Raw genomic sequence first — 10,936 nt, forward strand, 5'->3', positions numbered from 1 at the left:
GTCCTGAGTTCAAGTCCAGCACTGGCACACACACACACACACACACACACACAGAGCAGTGTGTGTCTCAATGGCCTCCCCTCCCCCCTGCTGCTTCTGACCCTCTACTCATTCTCTTTTTTTTTGGGGGGGGGTGTTAGTTGTGGGACTTGAACTCAGGGCAGGGGCACTGTCCCTGAGCTTTTCTTGCTCCAGGTGAGTGCTCTACCACTTTGACCCACAGCACCACTTCCGGTTTTCTGGTGGTTCATTAGCTATGAGTCTCATGGACTTCCCTGCCCGGGCTGGCTTCGAACTGCGATCCTCAGATCTCAGCCTCCTGAGTAGCTAGGATGACTGGCATGAGCCACCAGCACCTTGGTCATCCAGATGTTCTGTCCCCGAGGTATTATAGGAGAAGCAGGTACCGGCACAGGGGTGACAATGGGGCTCCTGTGTGCTGTGGGAAGGTGTGGTCCCAGGCAAATGAGCTGGAGCACCCATAGATATAAAGGATCCTTGTAGGTTCTACCTCCACCCCCAGGACTGGCCAGCATGGAGGGCAGCCTGGAGCAGCTCAGTCTGGGGAGTCGGTCTGAAGGATGGGGAGATAAGGAGTCTGTGGCCGAGCTCCGGGAGCTGGCAGTGAAATGGTTCATGGAGACGCAGGCTCCGGTCATCCTGCAGAATGGGGTGCTGCCCCCCTGGTTCCACGGCTTCATCACCCGCAAGTAAGGTTTCATCTCCCTCAAGCTGCTGTGTCCGCTTGGGCAGAAGACATGTCCTTGGCAGGCCCTGTAGACTGGACAGTGTCTGGGGGCGTGAATTCAAGTCCTGCGGCACAACCCAGGTCCAGACCCAGATAGACCGACACCTCAGAGGTGACTCGCTCACACCGTTTTTGTGTGAGTTTTTAAATTTGTCTTTTTTTCTTGTTGTTTTTGTTTTTGGTGCTAGTGCTAGAGTCTGCACTCAGGGCCTTGTACTCTTTTTTTTTTTTTTGGTCCGGTCGTGGGGCCTGAACTCAAGGCTAGCACTCTACCACTTGAGCCACAGCACCACTTCCGGCTTTTTTCGTTTTGCTTATGTGGTGCTGAGGAATCGAACCCAGGGCCTCATGCATGCAAGGCAAGCGCTCTACCACTGAGCCACTATCCCAGCCCATGGGCCTTGTACTCTTGCTTCGATCCTTCATTCAAGGCTGGCACTTGACCACTTGAGCCACACCTCTACTTCTGGCTTTTTGCTGGTTCTTTAGAGATGAGAGTCATACAGATATTTTTTTTTTTTTTCTACCAGGGCTGGACTGGCTTTTAACCAGCATCCTTACATCTCAGCTTCCTGAGTAGCTGAGATTACAGGTGTGAGCAACTGGCACTCAGAATTTTTTTTTCTTTTCTTCAGTGCTGGTGGTAGAGCTTGAACTCAGCCTGGGTGCCGTGTCTGAGCTCTTTTTGCTCAGGACTAGCACTCTACCACTAGAGCCACAGCACCACTTCTGGCTTTTTGTAGTTAAGATCAGAATCTCAAGGCCTTTTCTGCCCTGGCTGGCTTGGAACTGCTACCCTCAGATCTCAGCCTCCTGGGTTACTAGGATGACAGGCCTAAACCACTGGTGCCTGGGTCGCTCAATACTTGTAATACTCTATCTGTGGTCTTTTTTTTAAGGCTGCCCTCTTTCTGGTCAGCAGGGCCCAAGAGTCTTAGGTTCAAGAATGGCTATCTCCTTCCCTTGCCCCGTGCTGAGTGAAGACCTTGGAGAGGGAATGAGGGGCCAGGCCAAGGAGGGCTTGTCTCTCGGATGGCTGCTGTTGGGGGGGGGGGGGGGGGGATGGAGAGGCGGGTGGAGCCGCTAAGCTATGGGACGGACAGAAAGAAGCCCAGTTGAGTACACTTAGACCAGCTGGATGCCAGTAGCTCATGCCTGTTATCCCAGCTACTCATGAGGCTGAGATCTGAATATCATGGTTCGAAGCCCGTCCAGGCAGGAAAGTCCCTGAGACTTATCTCCCATGAATCACCAGAAAACCAGAAGTGGCGCTGTGGAACACTAATCTTGAGCACAAAGAAGCTCAGGGACAGCACCTAGGTCCTAGGTTCAAGCCCCAGGACTGACTAAAACAAACAAAAAAGTATCTATCGCTACCTGAGGCTTGAAAGAGCGAGGGAGCTGCTACTGTGCACAGGCCTCAGGCACAGCAAGCAACTCGTTCCTTGCAGGAACCTTGTGCAGTGTGCATGGCACACAGGTGTATGTAGCAATCCCAAGGGGGCGTTCCCTCATCTTCCTTTTCTTTTTTTGCTGATCCTGGGGCTTGAATTCAAGGTCTTGCCATTGTGCCTGGTTTTTGTTGGTGTTCAAGGTTGGTGCTCTACCTCTTGAGCCACACTTCCAGCTTTTTGCTGGTTCATTGGAGATAAGAGTCTCCCAGACTTTCCAGCCTGAGCTAGCTTTGAACTGTGATCCTCCTATCTCAGCCTCCTGAGTAGCTGGGATGACAGATGTGAGCCACCAGCGCCCAGCTTCCCTCCCCGCCCCTTGTCTTAGAAGTCTCCAGTTGTAGCTTACTGCCCGTGGCTCAGAGGAGTCCAGGCCCTCAGTTAACGAGCCGTGCTCTGCCCAGACAGACGGAAGAGCTCCTCAGAGACAAAGCTGTGGGCTGCTTCCTCATCCGCCTCAGTGACCAGGCCACGGGCTACATCCTGTCCTACAGGTAACTGGGGAAATGATTGGGAGGGGGCAGATTGCCTCAGGCACCTGTCATGGAAGCTTCTCCATGAGCCCAGAGGTCCAGCAAGCCTGCACAGCTCTGCTTGTATTGATGGGCCCCAAGAAATCCCTTCAGAAAAGCACTGACTAGCTGGGCACTAGTGGCTCACGCCTGTAATCCTAGCTACTCAGGAGGCTGATATCTGAGGATCGTGGTTCAAAGCCAGCCTGAGCAGGAAAGTCTGTGAGACTCTTATCTCCAATAAACCACTAGAAAACTGGAAGTGGTGCTGTGGCTCAAGTGCTAGCTCTTGAGCAAAAGAGCTCAGGGACAGTGCCCAGGCCCTGAGTTCAAGTCTCACAACTGACAAGAAAAAGAAAAAGGAAAGAAAAGAAAAGGAAGGTGTGATTGTGGTGGGAAGATAGAGGTAATAAGATGTTGGGTCCTAAAGCCAGGCACTGGTGGCTCACATCTGCCATCCTAGCTACTCTGGAAGCTAAGATCTGAGGATTGTTGTTCAAAGCCAGCCCAAGCAGACAAATCCAAGAGACTCTGTTCCCCAATTAACCAGCAAAAAAATACAATAAAATAAAGCCGGAAGTGGAGATGAGGTTCTCTTGCTAGAGACCAGCTATGAGCACAAAAGCTGAGACAGTGAGACTCTGAGTCCAAGTCCTCATAGTGGCACACGCTCACACTCACACTCACACACACATACGACACACTTCAGGCTCCTGGGAGAGAAAGAATAGCAGCTGGGAACAGCCTCAGGGCTCAGACTGCAGGCACTGACGGCCGATCTGCTCAGATTCCTGTTTTGCTGGAGCCCCCAAATGCCCAGGGAGGGGGCTGAAATCAGCCCAGAGGTATGGGGGTGAGGAGGCCCTACCATTGGCTGGATGTGGGGGGGGGCGGGGCCTGAGGTCTGAGCTAGGCTGGAGCATTGGGAATTAGGGTCTTGTGTTTTTGCCTGGACTGGTCTCTGACTTCGATCCACCTACATCTGCTTCTCAAGTAGCTGGGATTATAGGGGTGAGCCTCTGGACCCAATGGTAGTCACGTTAAACATAGTTCTTTTTGTTCTGTGAAATGCTCTGGTAGGCATTTGTAAACAAATAACATTTTTTGGTGTGTGTGTGGGGGCAGATCTGACATTTGGTGCCTTTTGTTCCCATTTATTTGCTCAAGGCTGGCGTTTTACCACTTGAATCAGGTCTCTAGCCCCACCTTTTGCTAGTTGGCTGGAAATGGAGTCTTGTGAACTTTCCTGCCTGGGCTGGCCTCCATCCTCAATCCTCAGATTTTAGCCTCCTGAGTGGCTAGGATTACAGGTGTGCGCCACCATGCCTAGCTTAAAATGAGCATTTTTCAAAAATCTTTTCTGCCTTGGGCTTTGCTTTGCTTTTTTCTTTTTTTGTCAGGGGGCTTGAGCTCATGGCCTGGGCTCTGTTCCTGAGCTCTTTTACTCAAGGCCAGCCCTCTACTACTTTGAGCCACAGAGCCACTTCTGGTTTTTCTGGTGGTTCAATGGAGATAAGAGTCTCACAGATTTCCTGCCGAGGCTGGCTTTGAACCTTGATCCTCAGATCTCAGGAGTGAGCTACCAGCGCCTAGCTCTTTGGGTTTGTTGTTGTTGCTGTTTTTCCTTCACCTAATGAGATCTTCAGTAGAGTGCCAACGTACAACTAAAGAAAAAAATATCCAAATGGGGCTGGCTCCAAGAAATACAAGCAGAGGAGGGGCATGGGGTTGGGGACAGTGTCTGTGTCTCTCCACAGGGGCAGCGATCGCTGTCGCCATTTCATCATCAACCAGCTGTGGAACAGGCGCTACCTGGTCTCTGGGGACACCCTCAGCCACCGCACCCTGGACGAGCTGGTGCGCCATTACCAGGAGGTGCAGTTCGAGCCATTCGGGGAGACCCTGGCTGCTGCGTGCCCCCGGGTAGGCCCTCTCCTTTCCCTGGGGGTTCGGGTGGCAGGGCAAGGTGTCCAGACCTGGGGTGGGCATCCTCCGAGCGCAGGCCTTTCCTGGTCCTATGTCCTGCTGTTCAAGGAGGCTGGCCGTGATGTCACCATCCTGATGTTAAAAGTGGAGGCAGGTGCTGAGCACTGGTGGCTCACGCCTGTCATCCCAGCTACTCAGGAGGCTGAGATGTGAGGATCAGGGTTTGAAGCCAGCCCAGGCAGAAAAGTCTGAGAAACTCCAATCTCCAATAAAATACTTAGAAAAAGCCAGACGTGGAGCTGTGGCTCAAGTAATAGAGTGCCGGCCTTGAGCAAAAGAAGCTCCCTGAGTTCAATCCCTAGGACCAGGAAGGAAGGAAGGAAATAAGGAAGAAAGAAGAAAGAAAAGATGGATGGAAGGAAGGAAGGAAGGAAGAAGGAAGCCAGATTCAGTGGCTCACGCCTATAATCTAGATACTCAGGAGGCTGAGATCTGAGGATCTTGGTTCAAGGCCAGCCTTAGCAGGAATGTGAGACTCTTATCTCCAATGAACCACCGGAAAACTGGAAGTGGCGCTGTGGCTTAAGTGGTAGAGCACTAGCCTTGAGCTGAAGAGCTGAGGGACAGCGCCCAGAGCCAGAGTTCAAGCCCCACGACTGACAACATAGAAAGAAAGGAAGGAAGAGAAGGGAGGAAGGGAGGAAGGGAGGGGGGAAGGAAGGGAGGGAGAGAAAAAGAGAGAGAAAGAAGGAAAGAAGTCTGGGAAGGTGGCTCAGTGGTAGAGCGCTTGCCTTGCATGCATGAAGCCCTGGGTTCCATTCCTCAGCACCACATAAGCAGAAAAAGCTGGAAGTGGCGCTGTGGCTCAAGTGGTAGAGAGCTAGCCTTGAGCAAAAGAAGCTCAGGGACAGAGTCCAGGCCCTGAGTTCAAACCCCAGGAAAGAAAGAAAGAAAGAGAGAGAAAGAAAGAAAGGAGAAAGAGAGAGAGGAAAGGAAGGAAGGAGGGAGGAAAGGGAGGGAGGGAGGGAGGGATAGAGAGGGGGCGAGGGCACTGCTGGCCACAGGTGTCTGATGTGGCACCTTCTGCCCCCCCCCCCCCGCCCTCCCCCAGCTGGAGGACAAGGATGTCTACGATGCTGTCACCCTGGGCCTCCATCAGCCCAGCGTGGGCCCGGGCAGTCCCTCAGCTCTAGCGTCCCCTGTGGTGGCCCCCGACAAGCCGCCCAGCCCACGGCCCCCTGCCAAGCCCCAAGTGTCCTTCCTACACTCCAAGAAGAGCGTGGAGGCCAGTCCTCAAGTGCTGTCCAAGGAGGAGAGCGTGGAGGTGAGGAGGATTCGTTGGGGGAGGTGGTGTCACACCACAGGCAAGGCTGGAGAGGCCATGCAGAGGCCATGCTGGCCTGCTGAGTACCAGGGGCAGAGACATGTAGTCCTGGCTAGGAATCACCCACAAGGTTGCCCTTGGCATTGGTTGAGTTTGTTTCGAGCCCGGCTGGGCCACTTTCTTACTGTGTGACTTTAACCAAGTGAAGTAACCTCTCTGAGCCTGTTTACCATGCCTGAGCTTCTTGCAAGAGAGAATGCTACTCTGGGTGCCAGTGCTTTTGCCTGTAATCCCAGCTACTCAAGAGCCTGAGATCCGAAGATTGAGGTTCAAAGCCAGCCCAGGCCAAAAAAAAAAGTCTATGAGACTTTTATCTCCAATAAATCAAAACAAACCAGTAGTGGTGCTGTGGCTCAAATGGTAGAGCACCAGTCTTGAGTAAAAAAGCTAATGGACAGGGCTGGGAAGGTGGCTCAGTGGTAGAGCGCTTGCCTTGCATGCATGAGGCCCTGGGTTCGATTCCTCAGCACCACATAAGCAAAAAAGAAAAAAAAAAAACAGAAGTGGCGCTGTGGCTCAAGTGGTAGAGCGCTAGCCTTGAGCTGAAGAGCTGAGGGACAGCGCCCAGGCCCAGAGTTCAGGCCCCACGACTGGACCAAAACACAAAAACGAAAAACAAAAAGCTAAGGGATAGTGGTTAGGCCCTAGTTCAGACATCAGTACTGGCACCAAAAAATGGGGTGGGGTGGGGAAAATTCATGAATGATGGGCATGAGTGTGGGCCACTCTGAAGGAGGAGAGAGCCCTTAGGGGGTGGGGCTAGTGCAGGTGGGAAAAGCAGCCGGAAGTGGAGCTGTGGCTCAAGTGGCCTTGAGCACAAAAGCTCAGGGACAGTGCCCAGGCCCTGAGTTCAAGTCCTAGGAATGGCACAAAAACGAATAAATAAATAAGTAAATTCCTAGGATCACAAGAGCCGGGCGGGACTCTGAATGTCATATGCCCACCCTTGTTTGGAAAAGTGAGATAAATTGAGGCCAAGCCAGAAAGTTCAGCCAACTTGAAGATGTCTAAGCAATCTTCATTGGTATTTTCGCTTGTTTGCTTGCTTGCTTGCTTGTTTTCATGCCGAACTCAGGGCCTTGTACTCTTGCTTAAGTCTGGCACTCAACCACTTGAGCCACAGCTCCTCTTCTGGCTTTTTGCTGGTTTGTTGGAGGTAAGCTTCTCACAGACTTTCCTGTCCAGGCTGGCTTTGAGCTGTGGATCCTCACATCTCAGCCTCCTGAGTAGCTGGGATTACAGGCGTGAGCTACCATACCTGACTCACACCCCTCACTTCTGCCTTTAAGACATTCTCCCTTCCTCCCCCTTCCCCACCCCCAGGCCTCCACCAGGATGCCCCAGCTCCCTGAGAAGAGCGCCTCTCTATTGGAGGAGCCTCTTGCAGGTCCCAATGACATCATCTACGTAGACATAAGAAAAATGAACCGCGCACGACCAGGCCCAAGCCCGGAGATGTCCAGCAAACATGGTAGCCAGGCCTGCTCTCCTGGCCGAGAGACCCTGAGGAAACTTCCAGATGGAGACCAGAACAAGGCCGAGGGCCCAGACCAAGGTCATCCAGCGTCTCCTGCGTCCTCGGGATTTGTCCTGCCCCCCAGCTACGAGGCCCTGGGGCCCCAGGCGGCTACAACCTGGAGGCACAGGTTTCTGAAGATGAGTCCAGAGGCCCAGCCCAGCCCGGAGGACGGCTCTGCAGATGCCTATGAGCTGGTGCAGACAGGCGGCCTCCAGCAGGCCTGGGACCCGGCAGGCCACAGAGGCTGTACCTACGAGCAGATTCCAGCCTGCTGGAGTCCCCCTGCCAGGCAGCCCCAGCTTCCGGCCAGTACCCCCTACAGCAAACTGTCAGAGCCCGCGGACTGTGGCTATGAGAGGATCTTTGGGGCCCCAGGGGTCCCTGGGCCTGGAAACACCTATGAGCAAATCCCAGCAGACAAGGCCAAACAGTCCAGCCGCATATCCAAGGTGAGTGGTGAGTGGGGGGGGGGGGGGAGCCCTCAGGCCACAAGCTAGACAGGTTACTAGAAGCACCTAGAACGTTCCAGGCCTGCTGCTGGTGGAGGCGGTGATGGTGGTGGTGATGGTGGTGATGAGAGAAATTGCTGCTAGGTTGGGGGTGTGAGGTAGCTGGTATCTGCCTGGCACTGGTGCACATGCCTGTCATTCCGGCTACTCAGGAGGCTGAGATTTGAGGAAGCCAGCCCGGCAGAAAGGTCTGTGAGACTCTTCACTGAACCAGCAAAAAGCTGGAAGGGGTGTATGGCCCAAGTGGTGGAGCACCAGCCTGGAATAAGAAGGCCAAGGGAAAACTCAAGGCCTTGAGTTCAAACCCCAGGACCCACCACACACACACACACACACACACACACACACACACACACACACACACACACACACACACTGTCCTCTGGGGACTTCCGGAGTCCCATTCCATGTTTGTTTTTCCTCTGTGTGTGTGTGTGTGTGTGTGTGTGTGTGTGTGTGTGTGTCTGTGTCTGTATCTGTGAGTGTGCTGGTCCTGGAACATGGGCGCTCTACCATTTGAGCCACAGCTGCACTTTGGCTTGGTGTCCTTCATTTTGATCCTCAGATCTCAGCTTCCTGAGTTGCTAGGATGACAGTCCTGAGCCTGCTTAATCCTCAGCTCCTTTTGTTGTTTTTCAGGGCTGTTTTATTTTTGTCAGTGGTGGGGCTTGAACTCAGCCTGGGTGCTGTCCCTTAGGTTTTGTGCCTACCACTTAAGCCACAGCTCGGCTTTTTATCATTTTGCTAATTAATTAGAGATAAGAGTCTCATAGACTTTTGTGCCAGGGCTGGCCTCGAACCTCGATCCTCAGATCTCAGCCTGAGTAGCTGGGATGACTGAGCACCAGTGCCCAGTACCTGCCAGTTCTTTTCATACTCCTCTTCTGCCTTCCTTTCTTAGCCAGAATGAGGTAAATTGTACCTCTGTGGCTGCAGATGGAGTTTCAGACAATGGGGGAGGTGGTGGACGGGGGTGGGGGGTAGGAGGGGGAGGGCACGTAGGAGAGGGCACAAAGTCTTATTTCCTGGCACTGGGCCACTGCGGAGTGTCTCTGAGCTGGAGTCTTTCCTTCCTCTTTGGAGAACCCGCATCCCAATACCTGCTTCCTCCCACAGCCTGACAAACTCCGGAGACTGTTTGACAAGAAACACAGATTCTGATGCAGGCCCAGGCGATGCCAAACGGTTCAAAGGCTCCCCACTCCTTGGAGGCCGTCATGCCCATCCTCAGACCCAACCAGCCGGGATGGAACCAGGCTCAGGAGACACAGCCAGAGACCTGGCTGGGAAGGAACGGAGCCTGGGGCCACCCGTGACCCTTTCCTGGGTTTATGCTGCTCCTCCAGGACCTCCTGCCCATGCGATGGAGGGACTATGGCCAAAGAAGAAAGGGGACTCTCCAAAGCCATGGATCAGACAAGTGCACACAGTTCTGGATTGGTTGACTGAGCCTGCATCCCACCATGAAATACTTGCCAAGTGTGTGGGCCAAGGAAAGGCTTTTTTCTCTTTCCTAACTGGACGGGTGACATCACACAACTGCTTCTGATAAACCGGGGGGGGGGGGGGGGCAGCTCACGCTTGTAATTCCAGCTACTTGGGAGGCTGAGATCTGAGGATGGCGGTTCAAAGCCAGCCCAGGCAAGATAGTCTGGGGGATTCTTATCTCCAAGGAAGGAACAAAAAGCCAGAAATAATGCTGTGGCTCAAGTGGTAGAGTGCCACCCTTGGATGAAAAAGTCCAGAGGGATAAAAACTAGGTCATGAGTTCAAGGTCCAGGCCTGACACAAAACAAAACAAACACCAATAAGAACTGAACAAAATTGCTCTGGAAAAACCAGACCAGCTCCCCTCCTGAGAAAAACCTAGAAGGTCCTGACCAAAGCCTCAATTCTGCTCCTGCCTCAGGGGGTAGAGAGGCCTGTGGCCTTGACTCTGGTCCCCCAGAATTGCCCCCCAGCTCCTCCCTGCACCCCAGCCTCCATAAGCTAGGCAAATCCTAGCCCAACCCTTTTGTGCTATAGATGAGGACCCACACCTAGTGAGGGCCTGATCAGAGACCCTCCATATGGAAGTCTGGCCGGGCGCCATGGCTCACACCTATCATCCCAGCTACTCAGGAGGCTGAGATCTGAGGATCACATGATCAAAGCCAGCCCGGGCAGGAAAGTCCATGAGACTCTTCTCTCCAATGAGCCACTAGAAAAACAGAAGGGGCTCAAGTGGTAGAGTGCTTTGAGAACAAAGAGGCTCAGGGACAGCATCCAGGCCCAAGTTCAAGCCCCACGTCTGACAAAAACAAACAAAGCAGCCATGAAAACACTTGTCAGCCAATATCTTTTGAAGTCAAGTCAGAAACACCTTCGTGGGGTCCGGAGGGTGAAGTGAAGCAGTACCCCAGAATGTTCTCCATAGTGACAGACACAGGTTTGTGAGACACAGGACTGATTTACTCTTGGTTCACACATCTGTGGCCAGCCCATGGCAGCCGGGCGGCCATGGCGTGGGGGATTCCGGGGCGATGCCTTGGGGACAGAGACGGAGCCCTTGGACCTACACCTGTACAACTTTGCTTGGGGACAGCGGCTGGACAAGGACTGACAGGGCCGGGGCGCAGTCCTGCGCTGGGCTTTGGAAAAGAGATTGCATAGCTTGTTGAACCCTGGTGTGCACGACTTTGGGGGTGACGGGGGTCACCAGGCTGTTAGGCTTCCTGCCAACCCCTCCCAGGGAGTTTTCCTGTGTGTGTGTGTGTGTGTGTGTGTGTGTGTGTGTGTGTGTGTGTGAATATGTGGGACTTGGCTCAGGACCTGGGCACTATCCCTAAGCTTTTCTCATGCGAGGCTGGTGCTCTACCACTTGAGCCACAGCACCACTTCTGGCTTT

General features: G+C 53.4%; 1 protein-coding gene across 1 annotated transcript; it reads left to right on the forward strand.

Annotated features, from left to right (window-relative positions):
* The first annotated feature begins 534 nt into the window (after positions 1 to 534).
* Sh2d7 (SH2 domain containing 7) lies at positions 535 to 9,239 on the forward strand. Its single transcript, XM_042697696.1, has 6 exons — positions 535 to 710; positions 2,604 to 2,693; positions 4,469 to 4,634; positions 5,749 to 5,961; positions 7,345 to 7,989; positions 9,166 to 9,239. The coding sequence occupies exons 1-6, from the start codon at positions 535 to 537 to the stop codon at positions 9,208 to 9,210; spliced, it is 1,335 nt and encodes a 444-aa protein (XP_042553630.1). The 3' UTR covers positions 9,211 to 9,239.
* Positions 9,240 to 10,936: the final 1,697 nt, after the last annotated feature.

Source organism: Dipodomys spectabilis, unplaced genomic scaffold, assembly GCF_019054845.1.
Source record: "Dipodomys spectabilis isolate Male_0828 unplaced genomic scaffold, ASM1905484v1 ptg000228l, whole genome shotgun sequence".
NCBI lineage: Eukaryota > Metazoa > Chordata > Mammalia > Rodentia > Heteromyidae > Dipodomys > Dipodomys spectabilis.